At 41.4% G+C, this 15785-nt stretch overlaps 1 protein-coding gene across 6 annotated transcripts in view; it reads left to right on the top strand.

Moving 5' to 3' along the window:
- SLC39A10 (solute carrier family 39 member 10) overlaps positions 1 to 15785 on the top strand; it is a 60481-nt gene that overhangs the window by 24284 nt on the left and 20412 nt on the right. For 4 of the 6 annotated variants that reach the window (XM_089519547.1, XM_089519543.1, XM_089519546.1 and 1 more), the window contains 2 exons: positions 6599 to 7651; positions 10173 to 10380. In XM_089519547.1, the coding sequence (XP_089375673.1) occupies positions 6608 to 7651; positions 10173 to 10380 (1252 nt within the window). In that variant the 5' untranslated portion in view covers positions 6599 to 6607. Of the gene's footprint in view, positions 1 to 3915; positions 4162 to 5988; positions 6156 to 6598; positions 7652 to 10172; positions 10381 to 15785 lie in introns of those variants that run through there. The other 2 variants (XM_089519545.1, XM_089519542.1) reach the window with 2 other exon arrangements.

Below are 15785 nucleotides of genomic sequence, written 5' to 3'. Positions count from 1 at the left end.
TATTGCTAGTCAACGCAATTGAGTGACCTTCAGTTCTCACTAAATAATCTCATGTTGCAGCAGGAGTTCATTTGGGAAGATTCCCACACACTTCATTTTCTGTTAACAGGAAATGTTTGCTTTTGCTCTTCTACCTTGACTGTGGTTCTGCCTTTCAAAATTGGTCTGGTAGGGCATAAATCTGTATCTTTCCTTTAAAAAAAATCTCCAAAGGTTTGGGCTCATTACTTTAACCAATCCCATATAGGCACCCACACTAAAACAACATTATCAGAGGTTTATGTATTTTTAGCATGTCAGAATCCCAAGAAACCCCATCCTGTTCCAGGGAAGACCTGTCAGATCTGTGAGCAGGATTCTTGTTGTGTCTGGCTTATAATCCTGAGAATCAGGTTTAAAATAATGTTTTCCTGGAGGGCAAATGTTAGGCTAGAATAGGTCTCTTACCTCTGTGTACATCAACCTGTATTACCCGTTGCTTCCAGGCTTCCATTAACTCTCCATGGGAACCTAGAGGATTCCCATAACTCATTTTTATGACTCAAGAAAAGCTTACTTAACAGAAACTGCCTAGGCACTTTCAATCTAGAGTAACCTACATCAACAGGATATCCTTGATCTGAAACACAGGAAACATACAGAAACATACAGAATGCTAAGTGAGAGAAAGACAAATATGAGATTTAACAGTCACTATGACATTATTTGGTTCTAATCATAACTTTTATCAGCTTTCAAGTGTGAGTAACAGGTTGCTTAAGCTTCCCCTCATGTCTTACCTTTTTCATTCAGTTTCTTTGTTCTTCTTTGGGTGCTACTTTAGAGTCAGTTTCTTCACCAAAACCAGATTTCTAGAAACCATGAAGTTTTCATGCAGCTGGTCAGATTGAATTGTGCGTATGTGTGTATGCGTTCAAGTCGCCTGCCAAATTAGGGCAACCCCATGAATTTAATAGTGTTTTCTTAGGTAATGCATACTCAGAGGTGGCTTTGCCAGTTCCTTCCTCTGAAATATAGTTACATGAGGGCAAATGAAATTTCCAGGCAATGTTTATCTCACTTTGAACAGTTTTGTTTTCTGTCAGGTATTATCACGTAGCTCAAAACATTTGCTTGAATGATCTCATATTTGGGGGGGGGGGGGGGCTCTGTCCTTGCCCCTGTGCCCCTCACATCAGTTCTAAAGGACACTTGGAGCATATTTGGGGACTATAGCCAGGGAGAACAAGGAGGATGGGTTAAGAAGTCTCCCTCTCGCTGACTCTCTCTCCCCACCCAAAAGCAGGAGTGGGCAACTGCGGGAGGGCAGGGGCCTATTTTCTGCAGACCCATTTCCCCTCAGCAAGTCCAAATACAGTTAGCCCTCCACATTTGCAGCTTTGACTTTTTAAGAATTTGGTTATTTGCAGATTTGATTCATATGTTCTCGCTAGGAATCACTAGGTCCTCCAGCATGATTCTGTGGTAAATGTCCACCATAAGTTAACTATAGAGTTGTGCTGGAAGGCCTAGAAATTCTTCAACTGAACACTTCTAGGCATTTGTATGTCCCTTTAGCATTATTCTGTGATCAACTTCTGGTGGAAGGCGACCATAGAGTTATGCTGGAGGACTTGGAGATTCCTGGAGAGGTGTTCTCTCAGAGGAAAACAAAATAGTGTTGTTTTATTATTATTTGCACTTTTCCCACTTTCACAAGGATCTTGCACCTTAACTCTGCTAATATAAAGGACCCACTGTACCTCCATACCCCTCGGCAACCCTCAAAATGGCAATATCACTTCCTGTTGCTATTTTCAGTGGGAATACAGAGGGAAATGGAGATAGAGGTGCTTGATGGGGTGGGGTTATTTTTTGCATACTTTCATGTTAAGGGGTTTTCTGCATAATTTGGGGGCAAAAATTGCCTGAACCAGTTTTGAGGAGCTTTGGGGGATTGGTAGGAAGGTTCAGGGCCACAAATTGGGGCTTAGGGTTGCATTTAGCCTGCAAGACACACCGTGCCTGCCTTTGCTGTAAAGAATTGTGTGTTTCATGTGAAGCCACTTTCTTTCGGAGGCCATTTTGCTTTTAGTTGGCATGAAAACCACAACCAGAAAGGGTTTCAGACAGATTTAAAAATACATTGGTGAGTGAAGCATGGCAGGAAGCATGAGGTGGTGGGGCATGGAGAGTGTGTCAGGAGTTGAATGCCTTTTATACCCATGTCTTTGAAAAAGCAACGAAACAGTAAGAGCAGGCTGCCATAGGGGAAATATGTTTGTAAGATGCTTTATTTCAGCCCTTTGAACTATACCCAGTGGTTTATCAATCAATCACAGAATCAGAGTTGAAAGAGACCACAAGGGCCATCCAATCCAGCCCCCTGCCATGCAGGAATTCCAATCAAAGCACACATACACACACCATGAAGAGGCATGTCATAAACAGGGCTGTCTATGGGAATCAGCCAGCAGGCCCCTTTGAGTTTCCAGTTGGACAGAGGAGCCTGAGGGTGGAGGTCATATGGCTCTTGATATGTGTATGATCCCCACCACCACTACTATACTCTTTACTATCTTGGGTATAGATGCTCCTGATTCTCCCTCCCACAGATGCGGCTCAGTCCAGTTCTACCTACTGTTGATCTTGTCTAGCTCCTTTGTCCTTGTAGCATTTGCAGAAGGAAGGAAGGGGGGAAAAACTTTGGTGTACTGACAAAGGAATAGTATTTGCTGCTGACCTGTGTGAGGAAAGGAATTTGTACATGTGGTCATGCAGTAAGATGTGCCATGCTCCAGATGGGTCCAGTCTGTTCCCTGCCCCCTCACTGAGCCAGGGATAGACCATGACTGCAACCAGTCAGAAAAGTTCGTTGCAGTCACAATGTGGGCAGATTTCCATGCTCCCCAAATGTGATGTCTGTACCAGAGAAAAGGTACAGTCTAAAATTAGGGATGCATGACTACATTTCCAAGTATAGTCTTAGTTCTGCTGTATGTGATAGTCACATGAAAGTGATCATGAGCTACTGGAAAGGATTAGGATCATACTTGAGTCAGGGGTAAAATCTTGAGAAAGACATTCTTGGTGACCCTTAGAACATTTGCAGATGGGGTGCTTTGCATTTTGGGTCTTGGTAAGGAAATGTTTGGTAACACTTTGAACAGTATAGATGGGATGGTCTGCATTTTGAGGGTTTGCATGAGTCTTTGGCCCTATTTGTTTCAATCCTCTCTTCAGAATACCTGTATATTTACTATGTTGTTATCAGAAAAAAGTTCCAGATTGTGTTTGTGCATCTTAGCTACCCCATGTGCAGCTGTGAGTCTACTACTCTTGTTTTCTATTTTTCTGTTAACTCAGTGTTTTATCCTTCGGCCCTTTCTAATTCCAGTCTTGCAGTGGGTGCCTCTCAGCCAATGGGACAGCAGGGCTGGCAAATAATTTATGTTCCCTACTCTTGGAATGATCTCCTTCTGTCTGCTTTGTAGAGAAGAACATGTTGTTCAAAAGGAGAGTTTTTTAATAAAAATATTTCTGATATTTCATCTCAGTCTGTGTCAGTTCAGACCAAAGCAATGCAGCCATTTGATGTTTAACTTCTGCCATATTCACAAAGAACTCATTTAACTCACTCACAGAGTTTGTGTGGCAAGATGGAGAAGGTAATGTCCCTGATATTTATTTGTATATTTTTATCTCACCTTTCTCCCAAAAAGGGACCCAAGGCGGCTCACAACATGATACATTAAAAGTTTTAAGCTGCCTTTGAAACCAACACTGACTCTAAGACCCATCATAGAAAAAGGTAGACTTCCTACTGCAACTTAAATCTGGATTATCTTGTTCCACCTGCTAGTGAGAAAGTATTAATGACTCAGAAAAACAAGGCACTGAGGCAAACTGTATTCAGCAACTTGCCTGGTAGCCATAACTGGTCAGGAATACCATGCATTACCATGTGTGGGGGTCTGCCCCTCGCTTGAGTGCTCATTCAGCATCTTCTCATATCTAGGTGCATGGCAGCATTTGCTGGCAAAATGAGGTGAAATCACCCTGCCCTTCCTCCACCGGGCAAAGCTCTATCAAAGGCTTCTCAACAACTAGCGTTTACCAAGAGGCTAAAAGCTAACATTTTTGCAAGGGGAGAAGAGAGAGAATGGGGCTTCTCATCCACAGGTAGAATGGAGACATTATTAAAAAAAAAAAACCTTTCCTTCTAGTGTTTTTTGCAATCTGGAGCAAACTTGTAGGTTAGATTTGTCATCTAATTAAGCCTTTTTTCCTCTATTACACCAAGTGAACTCATTGATAGAGAGTAGAGAGAACGATGAAACAGGAAATGTACATTCATCATTCACAAGCATTACAATACCCAGTCAGATTTATCATCATGCTTTTGTTTTGTTCCATTCTGTCCTCCCAGTAAGCCTGTGAAAATTGGTTAGCCTGTGTTTTGTATAGAGTGAATGGAGTCCCTAATTCATAGCATTCCCTGAGGTCTTGAATGTTCTCCAGTTCGCTACACACCCAGCTTGTGAACATGCTTTGCTCTTTTCCAGAAGTAAGCTGCATGCAGGCACACTCCCCTCATTACAATGAATGGGTCATTCTGCATTGGCCAAAGGAATTCAATGTGTACACTTGAGCTCATGAACCTGCGGTTGGGCTGGGCCATTGGGTTAAAAACCATGAGTGCATCCAGTATGATCAGGGGTAGGCAGCCCGCGGGCCGGATGCGGCCCGGCGAGGCCTTGGGACCGGCCCCAGCCCGGTCCTGCCATCGATTGCCGCCGGGGCCTTTGGGGGGCAATTGTCTATAGAAGCCTCAGAAACATGCATTTATATTAACATTTTTTAAAAAATCAGCAAATTTTTTCGTGTGTCCTCCATTTTATTTAAAAAAAGTGTCTTCCATTTGAAAATTTTGTCCTACATTTGTCCCGGTTTATTTATATATTTAATTTTTTTTAAAAAAAATTATTTAATTATTTATTTTTTTGGCTTCGGCCCCCCAGTTGTCTGAGGGACAGCAACCCGGCCCCCAGCTCACAAAGGTTGCCTACCCCTGAGTATGATTTATCACTGCATTTGGGAAAAGAGAAGTTCTTTCAAGAGAAATTTACACATTACTGTGTAACGCACGTGAGCACACCTTTTGTAGAGGTTAGATTGCTGGGTTTAAATGGAGAAACTGCACGTTCTAATCTCCATTTGACTTTATGGTTTGTTAGGTGACAGTGAAAAAGTTATTAAATGCCAGCTAATTCTTATTTGCAGGCTTGTTGTGAGGTTGTGGCTCTGTGTGGAGGCAGGGCAAGATTGGGAATAAATTAAGTAACTGGATGTTATTCTGGTTGATGTCTCCTTGTGTTCTTCATGAACTCCCTGGAATTTCCATGAGGCTCGATCTCTGGGGTCATACAGATGTTGTTGAATATTTTTGCATTTATTTTTTCACGTGGGTATTTTCCCTATTTGAGCATAAGACAGAAAAGGGCATAATTTAAAAAAAATCATTGCATGTTTTGAAGAACCTTTTTCCTCTGATTTTTTTTTAAACAATCTCTATTAAGGCTATAAAAACCACGAACATGTAACTGTTTTGAAAATGATACTGACTTCTTCACTTGAACAAGTTCTAGCTTCTTTCATGTTGATGCATGGAACCTGAGTAAGGTTAGTGGAACATCTGTCTAGATTACTAAAAATGGAAGAGGTACATTTTGTGGGCATACGTTTGAAAAATAGAGGCTCTGAAAACAGTTTTGTGCAATGTTCTGATTGGGAGCATACACTTTCTGTAGTATGTATACTTGTCTTCTGTTGGTTAAATGTATGCTTTAACCAACAGAAGAGAGAGAGAGAGAGGTAAAAATCCTAATTTGTGCATAATGAAATAATTATGCTACCCTGGGGCTTAGAACTATGGCAGTGTTCTAATGAATGGGCATTTATTAGAAAAGCTATGACTCACTTTCACTTTCTACTTTTACAGAAAATTCCTTTGATTCTGAGACCTTTTAATTAAATAAAATTTGAGGGTTTCCCCTCTCCTCCTCTTGTAATTAGGGTTTTTATTAGAACCTCAGCACATGGATATCAAAGAAATTGCCGACTAACTGATTTACAGTATGGAGTCTTCAGGTGTTGATTGCTTTGCCATAATTAAGGTGAATGGCTTTTGAGTATATGTTTCCAGTTCAGTTGTTCCTTATACCTGTTTCTTCAGAAGTTGCATGTAGATTCCAGAGGGATAGCTTTGTTAAATTGTTGTTCCAAGGATGCAGTTAGGATTCAAAAACATAGCCGTATTAGTCTGGGATATCAGTATGCAAAGGAATCTTGTAGTAACTTTGAGACTAACAAAGATGCAGCTGAGAGCACCACGGCAAGATTGCATTCTGTTTGGCAAAGTATATTATAAATCATAAATGACTATCTTTCTCATCTAAATTTATCAACAGTGGTTGGTAAGAGAAATTCTTATTTATTTTGATATTAAAGGTTTGGTCTTGCCAAGTTCATGCAACTATGAAGATGTGTTTGCTAGGGATAAAATGGAATGACCCTAAGATAACATAACAGCTAAATATTTTCTTTTCTTTTGTTGCAGAAAATAGAAATGACGGTACATATGCACACACAGTTTTGCCTCATATGTTTGCTGACATTTGTATTTCACCAATGCCACCATTGCCATGGCCATGGTGCTGAAAAAGGCCAAAGTAACAACCACCATAGTGATCAGGTCTCAAACATGCCGTATCTCCAGAATGGAAGGACAGAACCTGCACCTAGTAAGGAAGCTGAGGAGGAACAGAAATATTATATTGAAAAACTCTTTGAGTGTTATGGTGAAAATGGGAGATTGCATTTTTGGGGTCTGGAGAAATTGCTGATGAACCTTGGGCTTGGCGAAGTCAAAGTAGTGGAAATAAATCATGAGGACATTGGTCACGATCATGTTTCTCACTTAGATCTAATAGAGGTACAAGAAGGAAAGCATTCTCATTCCCATAGCCATCCCCATCCCCATAGTCACTCAGGCTCAGAAAACCAGACTGTGAATGAAGGGCCTACCAAAAGAAACCAGAAGTGTGACCCTGAAAAAGAAGTAACAGAGCCATCTCTGAAACCTGGTGGAAAACACACCCATGGCCATAATGGCCACCATAGGCACCGCCAGCGCTGCCACTGCCACCACCCGCACCATCACCCGGGCCATAATGGTAGCCATCATTCTCATAATGATTCTATTAGTGCCAGCGATCATGGGGAACCAAGTCACGAGCCTTCAACAGAAACCAACACTACTCAAGAACACTGTGAAATAAAACCATGCAAGGAAAAGAAGAGGCGGAGAGACAAGAAGAAGAACAGTGAGACTGCTGTTGAAGCCATGCAAGATTTTACTCCTGAACATAACTCCAATGAGCAATACAAACACAATCGTGTTCAAAAAGAAGACCACGTGCATGAAGGACCTCTCTCACGTGTCCGGTTTCATGATAATGACCATTCACCCACTCATGGACAGCAAAATTCAAATCCTGCCAGTGGAGCCAGCTATCGGCATGCTAGCAAGCGTGAAGCCCCTCATAATCACAATGGCATGAAGAAGCATGTTCACAAGGACCATAACAAAAATGAAGATTATCACGAAGAGGTAAGTGCAAGGCTTGTCTTCCAGATGTAAGGTCATGTATGTCTAAAAATAAAATGGAGGCAGTGTGGTGTAGTGGTTTGAATGTTGGATTGTGACTCTGGAGACCAGGGTTTGTGTCCCCTCTTGGCCATGGAAACCCACTGGGTGACTTTGGGCAAGTCACACTGTCTCAGCTTCAGAGGGTAAGGCAAAGGCAACCCCCCCACCAAAAAATAACTCTTGTGAAGAAAACCCCATGATAGTGTCTCCTTAGAGTTGTCATATGTCAGAAACAACTTAAAGGCAAAAAAACAACAAAGCTAAAAGCCGTGACTGTGGCGGGGCTGACATTCTTAGCCTGAAAAGAGACCTATGTCTTGGATTATCCATAGTAGCAAGAATTAATTCCAAGGTAACCAAAACAGGAGATATGTATTTGAGCTACCTATTGCACATGCTGTTGGACATAGGTAAAAAACTGTATTGAGATAGCAAGGTTTCTCCTTTTGTTCAATTATTTGAACAGGTCTTCTGATATGGCATCTGATCATTAGATGAAAATTGCCATTTTTTGTCAGTCTGACAGTCATAATAGCATTTCTTTACCTTATTGGTAAGTCAGGCAGACTGCAATTTGTTACCATTGCATGTCTTCAGGTTGGCCATCCTGCCATATGGTTTTTTTGGTAATATTTGTTCAGAGGAAGTTTGCCATTGCCTTCCTTTTAGGAGAAGAGAGTGCAACTTGTTCAAGATCATCTAGTGATTTTCCATGGCTGAGTAGGACTCGGAGACTGCTCACATTCCTGGTCTGACACTCAAACCACTACACCATAATGGCCCTCTGAGGCTGAAATACTCATTGCTAAATTCTCACTTTGTAATATTGTCAGATGAAATGTCTTGTTCGTTGAAGTGATTTAGTATTTCATCTTCAGAGATCCAGACTATACTTCTGTGGATGCTCAAGTTCCACTATATACAGTGGCATAGTAAAATGGTGTGCCTTATATAAAATGGCAAAATCAAAGTTAGCTTTTTAGAATTTTTTTTAAAATATATTTTCAAGCCATGGATGGTTAAATCCATGGGTACAGAATCTGTGGATACAGAAGGCTGGTCGCACTGACATAATTTCTGAATTTTAAGTTTGAGCTTTAAAATGTTTATTAGATGAAACAAGGAAATCCTGCCAATGGAGCCAGCTATCGCTACCCCCAAAGGTTTCTTTGATTTTTCTCCTTTCCCTTTTCTTCATTAAATTGTGTTTCTTTCTTTGAGTAGCTTTTTCTTCCTTTTGTGCAAGTATAAGTTAGATTCTTCTCCAGTACTTGAGCATCTCTTCTGCCAGTTTAACTCTTAACCTTGTTTGGACATTTCAGACTTGTGAAGTTAGTGTCAATTGAGGGAGAGAACATGACTGCACTAATTCTCAGTATTTCCTCCATCCTTTTCCTGTTTCCCTTCATGCACTGCATTTGAAGGAGATCTGAAGTTGGGAGTTGGTGCTACACACACAAGCAATACTTAGAATTCAGAAGCCTAATGATGACAGGATTTTAAATTGTGCAATGTGCCCACAGATGTCACTCAGGCTCCTTGGTTTCACTGCAGGCTGCATGCAGCCCCTGAACCACACTTTTCCAACCCAAGGCTCCACATGGTGATCCCAGCCCATCCCCACTAAAGAAATTTTTACAGCAGTTTTCAAAATTCAAAAAGCGAGCCATGTTAGTCTGTAAAATCAGTATGCAAAGGGATCTTGTAGCACCTTTGAGACTGAGAGAATGAAGCTACCATGTGCTTTTGTTGTCTTGAGTCTACTGAGACTGAGGAAGTAGACTGAAGTCTACAAAAGCTCATGCTACCAGCTTCTTTCTTTCAGGTCCAAAGCACACTGCAGAAATAATCCAGTTTGAGACCACTTTAACTTATTTGGCTCAATGCTAGGGAATTCTGGAAACTAGTTTTGTGAGACATTTAGCCTTCTCTGTTGGAGAGCTCTGGTGCCACAATAAACTACAATTCCTATGATTTCCTAGCATTGAGCCAAGGCAGTTAAAGTGGTTTCAAACTGAATCATTTTTGCAGTGTGTTTTGGACCAAAGTTAGTCTCAAAGGTGATAAAGATCCCTTTGCATGCAGCAATTTTCAATTAAAAAAAATCAATAAAAGTGATGTTACATTTGAAAAACTAACTTGAATGGCAAAATAGCCTGTATGTGCACCAGTTTAGGTTTGTCATCCCCTGGAACTCTTAAACTGCTTAGGGTGGGAATTCTCCAAAACAAAAAATGGCCAGAAACCTACCAAAATGGCTACCAGAAGTGTTGCAATAGACTGAAAATTGGCCCCTACACACACCATGCAGTTGCTAACCCTTCCTGTAGACCTTTTGCAGTCCATGGGGGGTACCAGAACCAGTTGCACCATTCTAACCATGAGTGTCCACATCAAGCTTTCAATGTTGTTTATGCTTTTGCTTTTGAATGAAACTGCTGCTGTCTCCTGTTTAATTTTCTTCTCCTTAACTTATTTGCAGTGCTTAAATGTCACCCAGCTGCTAAGGCATTATGGCCTTCGCCCCAGTTCTCCCATTTCTCCAAGCTTGTTTACATACCTGTGTCCTGCATTGCTCTATCAGATTGACAGGAGACTTTGTATTGAGTATTTTGAGGATTTATTGATTGAAGACTTAAATAAAGGCAAAAATGCATCACTTGGGAGCGTGAATAAAACAGGTGCATCAGGTAAGAAGTGTAATAAGTGTGCTGTCAAAGAAATGACTGCAAATCCCATGTGTTTGTCTTTACTGTTAATGATGATTTCTGTTTCTAAGGGGCAAAGCAAACCATCTAGAAACACTGGCATCGGAGTGGAGTGGGGTGTGGCGACTGCATGCCGCACACCCCAACTCCGCCCAATGCTGGCATCACGGCGATGCCCGACCGCGCAGCGTGGGGACGGCAAGCGCACCTTTTTGCCGGCACTAAAAGGAGTGGCATTTTGCCGTTCTTTTTAGTGCCAGCAAAGCACTGGATCGGGACCGTAGCATGCTGTTGCCGCAGCCCTGATCTGGTGAGGAAAGGGGCAGCAAGACACCACTCTAAAGGGGTGGGCTGTTTTGCCACCTAAGTCAATGTGAAGTGCAGATTTCCTTTTTAGCTTTGTGTGCCCAATGTTTACAATGAGCTCTGAAGATCGGCCTGGCCATCTAAAGTAACAGAAGCCACCTATTTGCTACTATTACTAGAGAGGTTGTTGTGTGCCCCAAACAACAGGAATAGCAAAGTGTGGCCTCTGGACCCACCTGTTGCAATCCCTGAAGCCACCCAGCAGTCCCCCAAAGCCCCTCAGCCAACCAGTTTGAGGAAAATAGGCACAATCTTCAGATGTTTTATGCCCTCAAACCACATGGCATGTGCGAAAGTACCCTCAAGCCTCACACAGAGCAACCCCCAGAACTGACTTGATGGTAGTTAATGATAGCATGAAGCTGGCAGCCTTCTCCTCATTCATTAGAGTCTGTCTCAAAATGGCAGGAATGTCAGTTCTGGTCATAATTTTGGCAGGTACTTGGATGACATTAGAAGTACTTGGGAGCACTGTCTGGGGCAGGCGCAGCCCATTGGGTCTTGGAGGATGCGAAATCAGCCCCTTGCCTCTATGCAGTTGCCCACCTCACCATAGAGCTGCAGTTATTCTCATTCTTGGCCTTGCTCACAAAGGATCCTTTTTTGCGGAGGATCTGTTCTGGACCCCCGTGGTGTGAAAACTGAAATCTGCCGATATTCAAGCCCTGTTGGCTTGAATGGCAGCGTGGCCCCACAGGCGCATGCCCTATTTTTAGTCCCTTCGTTTGCCCCTCGCGAGTAAGTGAGGGACACAGATCCGAAGTCTGCACAAACTGCATATATTTTAAATATATTTTCAAGCCATGGATGCTTGAATTCATGGATAAAAAATCTGTGGATATGGAGGGCTGACTGTAATATAATAACAGTTAGTCTTGTCTAGTAGTACCATTATGTCACATGTTTACATGCAATTTAGGAGGAACAGCAAAAGCTCAAGAGAGTATGCTATATTGGAGTACTTATTAGTGGTTTGGAACATTTTTGAAATACTGTTTCTTTTTTGAGTGAACTCTCATATAGACGCACTGGGATCAGCTGGAGTAGAATACAGGCTTAGTCTATTTAAAAGTAGTACAGGTTGAGTATCCCTTATCTGGAAACCCAGTAATATTCTAAAATCCACATTGTCCACATGGAAGGCTGAGATACTGACACCTTTGCTTCAGTGTACAGAAACTTTTTTCATGCACAACATTATTAAAAATACTGTATAAAGTACCTTCTGGCTATGTGTATAAGGTATATGTGAAAGATAATTCATGTTTAGATTTGGATCCCATCACTAAGATAACTCATTATGTATACAAGTATGCAAATATTTCAAAATCCAGGGCTGGGGGCAGATAGGGAACACACACACACACAACCCCAAAACAATTTACTTTAGAGCAGTGATTCCCAAACTTTAGTCCTCCAGATGTTTTGTTCAATTCCCAGAAGCCCCAGCCAGCTTGGCCAACACTCAGAGTCCAAAACATCTAGAGGACCAAAGTTTGGGAACCACTGCTCTAGAGAGTTTTTAGTTGGAAGCTCTTACTTACAAGGATCTTCCATGATGTGTTCAGTAGATAATATGTTTCTGCAGGGAATAATCCTCTCCCCACTCCTTTGTGGAATCAGAGGGTGGTAGTGACAGAGAAGGTGGATTTCTCCATTAGATGTTCCTTGCGGCATAGGTACATATCTTGAAGCAGTCTTTTCATTATTGACATGATATAATCAGTGTAGATAGAAATGAGCCATTGACACATTCTGAGGAACCCAGGAAAGTGGGAGTGCAATGTGTGAACTGCACAAGATTTCCAGTCTATTCTAGACAGAATCATCAGGTGGAAAGGCCAACTTCTGTGTTTGTGGAGGGTGCTTTGAATGTGTCAGGTAGTTTGCTAGATAATGGGGAAGCTATGCAATTGTAGGAGAAACATTGCATTTTTTTAAAAAGACAGTCATTTTATTCTCAGTTGTTTTATCATATGATTATCCACAGATTTCTGTGAAACTGCTGGATGATGCACTTAATGGCATTTTGTTTCTAAAGCTGGCACAATTGCAGTAATCTTAGAAAAGCTAGGAGGGAATTGCCCTTAGTTTGAAAATAATGGTCTAGCTAATGGTGAATATTGATTAGTCATTTTACAGGCATTTATTAGCATTGTCAGAAATAAAGCACAAATTGAGTATGTTCTGATATATGTTCATACTTGTCTAAAAGGATGTCCTGGTGGTAATTATTTTTAATGATTGTGGCATCATTAAGAAAGGTTAACTTGTTGTATATAAATCTCCCATAGTGACACAGCTACTACCTCATTAACTGTGTCCAAAGATTTGATAATACCAAATACTCTATATATGCTGCATATGGTAGCAAATTGTTTGTTTCTCTGGGTAGTCTTGTTTTAGTGAGAGTTGGCCTTAGTTTAATTGCCAGGAGAGTTTATGAAAAAGCTGCTAAGCATTTTCTGCCAATTAAAATGTTGAAACTGTGTGTGCATGCTAAAGACGCACGCACGCGCATGCACATCACCAAAACCCTCTCATCACGCATATGCCTTTGAACCAAGTTAATTAGAAAGTTTCCACAGATGAGCGCTTCTTTTTAAAGAAAGCATTTTTCTGTCTTGATAATGAGGGAGGGAATTGATGAATAAGTATCTTGAAGACCTTCAAAGTTTTAAGTGACCCAATTTTGAAAAATAAGTGGAATTTGTGGCAGACATATTGGTACAATTTGAGATAGTTGATAGCATTTCTTAGAACAAATAAAATCATGCCAGTTTATAGCAGTGATCTGGAAGCAGCCTGCTTTATCACCTCGTCCCGTACTGTGCTTACAGAATGATCTGTGTGACAAACTGGAATAATTGTTATATTTTCTAGCCTTCTAAAAAAACAGCTCTGTTAATTAATGAATTAGTATTGATGGTAATCGTCATGATCTACCTAGCAGGAAGGCTATCCCTTGAATATGAAAATATTGCCATAAAGATGGTATGCAGCTGACTGAATAGGAAAATAAAAGCCCAAAGATCCTTTTCTAGTTCTCAGTTGGCTTTGCTTCATAGCAATATCCTTTGATACACTTCCTCTCTCTTTCCTCTACTCTCTTGTCTGTTGCCTCATTGATGTGATATCCACACATCTTTCATTAAAGTCTCAGTGTTACCTTCTTTTCCCCTGTCTTTGCTTCCATCCCCTTTTCAAGACCTTCAGTGACCAAAATCCTGTTGGGTTCACCTGCATAGTCACAGCAGTGATTGGTGGGAAATCAAAAAGATAGCTAGGAAAAGCATGAGGCGGGGGAAGAAGAAGATGGCAGCAGCGAAGGGAGGAGAAGGCTGCCAGCTCCATACTATTGTTGACTACCATCAAGTCAGCTTTGACTTATAGCAATCCTATCAATGAGAGAACTCCAAGTCACCCTATCCTCAACAGCCCAGCTCAGGGTTTGCAGACTCAAGGAAGCCAGAGCATCCTTGATTGAGTCTGTCCATCTAGAATGCAATCTTCTTCTTTTCCTCCTGCTTTCTACCTTACCAAACATTACTGTATTTTCTAGACTTCTTGTGATGTGGTCAAAGTATGGCAGTCTAAGTTCAGTGTGCCTTTTCCCCAAATGCCTGGCTTTCAAGGAGGGTGAGAAACCATCAAGCCAGGGAACTAGAACTAACTGGGTCAATTGACTGACCTGTCCATGTCAGCTCTCACATAATTCCTTGGGTAACACATGGGTCAGTGGATTCTGGATCCAGTTTCCCTTGAATTGGCCCCTTCTTTTTCCATAACCCGTTTCCTAGCTTGTGTGTTTTATGCAACATATTTCTTGGCAGCTTTAGGGACACATGAGTCTTCTGTTCAAATACAATATTCTAAAGACATTTTTATATTCCTGTCTTAATGACAGTGTTGTTGAATACGTAGGACCCTTCACAGCTCCAGAACTGGCCTTTGGGGATTTAAATTAAACTAAGATGCCAGCTATTCATCTGCCAGTGAATTGATCGAGGACTAAATACCCCCACATCAGTTGTGGATCCCAAGAAAAAGAGCAATTGAAGAAGAAGTGGGTTCTTTCCTGGGTAAAAATGTGCACCCCAAAGATACATTATTTTCTGTGTCTGCCAGCCTGCTTCTCAAGAACCAGCATGGCTTAGTGGGTTGAGTGCTGGACTGCAACTCTGGAGACCAGGGTTCACTTCCCAGCTTGGCCATGAAACCTACTGGGTAACCTTGGGCAAATCACATGCTTTCAGCCTAGGAGACGGCAATGGCCAACCTCCTGAACAACTCTTGTCAAGAAACCCCATGATGGATTCAGTTTAGAATTGCCATAGATTTGTAACAATTTGAAGGCACACAACAACAGCCCACTTCTCACTCTGCTTTTTGGTGATATTTTTTCTACTTAAACCAGAGAAGCCATTTTGAAGGAAATGGGATGTTGCAGACTCTGGTAAATGCCCAGTTAGATCACTAAATTAAAGTCCATTACTTATCTGACTAAGCTGCAGATGGACTAGAAACTACTCTGGTTGTTTATGCAGAGGCCTGTGTGAACACACCATATTTTTTTAGTAGCTTCTGCCCAGAGCACTTTGCCCCTTATATTTTAGGTATAAGAATTATCACATGCTTGGAGCGAAGTTATATGCTATGTCAGGAGAAAGAGCCTCTTTCCACCTGTAACATGTGTAGTTATGCATTGTGTATTTCACAGCCAGAAGAAGAAGTTGACATAGAAACATACCATTTTTGGTAGCATCCCCACAAGTTTTACCCTGAATATGCCAGGCAGTTATGTAGGAATCAGTTCAGTCTCCTACTTTGGCCTGTTCTTTTCATGTCTCAAGTCTACTTTCTTGTACTGTATTAAGCATAAACTTCATGAGTTTCTGAAATGCATTCACTCTTTTTCTGGGGAAAGTCAACATGTGAAAAGAGCTTCTGACAGGCTGTAAAATATAAGGGATATAGGCTGCATCTGCACTGCAGAAATAATGCAATTTGAGATCACTTTA

The sequence above is a fragment of the Sceloporus occidentalis genome, unplaced genomic scaffold, assembly GCF_023333645.1.
Source record: "Sceloporus occidentalis isolate IW3139 unplaced genomic scaffold, rSceOcc1.0.p SCAF_4, whole genome shotgun sequence".
Classification (NCBI taxonomy): domain Eukaryota; kingdom Metazoa; phylum Chordata; class Lepidosauria; order Squamata; family Phrynosomatidae; genus Sceloporus; species Sceloporus occidentalis.
The sequence above is the reverse complement of the archived record's forward strand: the minus strand, read 5'-3'. Positions and strand labels throughout refer to the sequence as shown.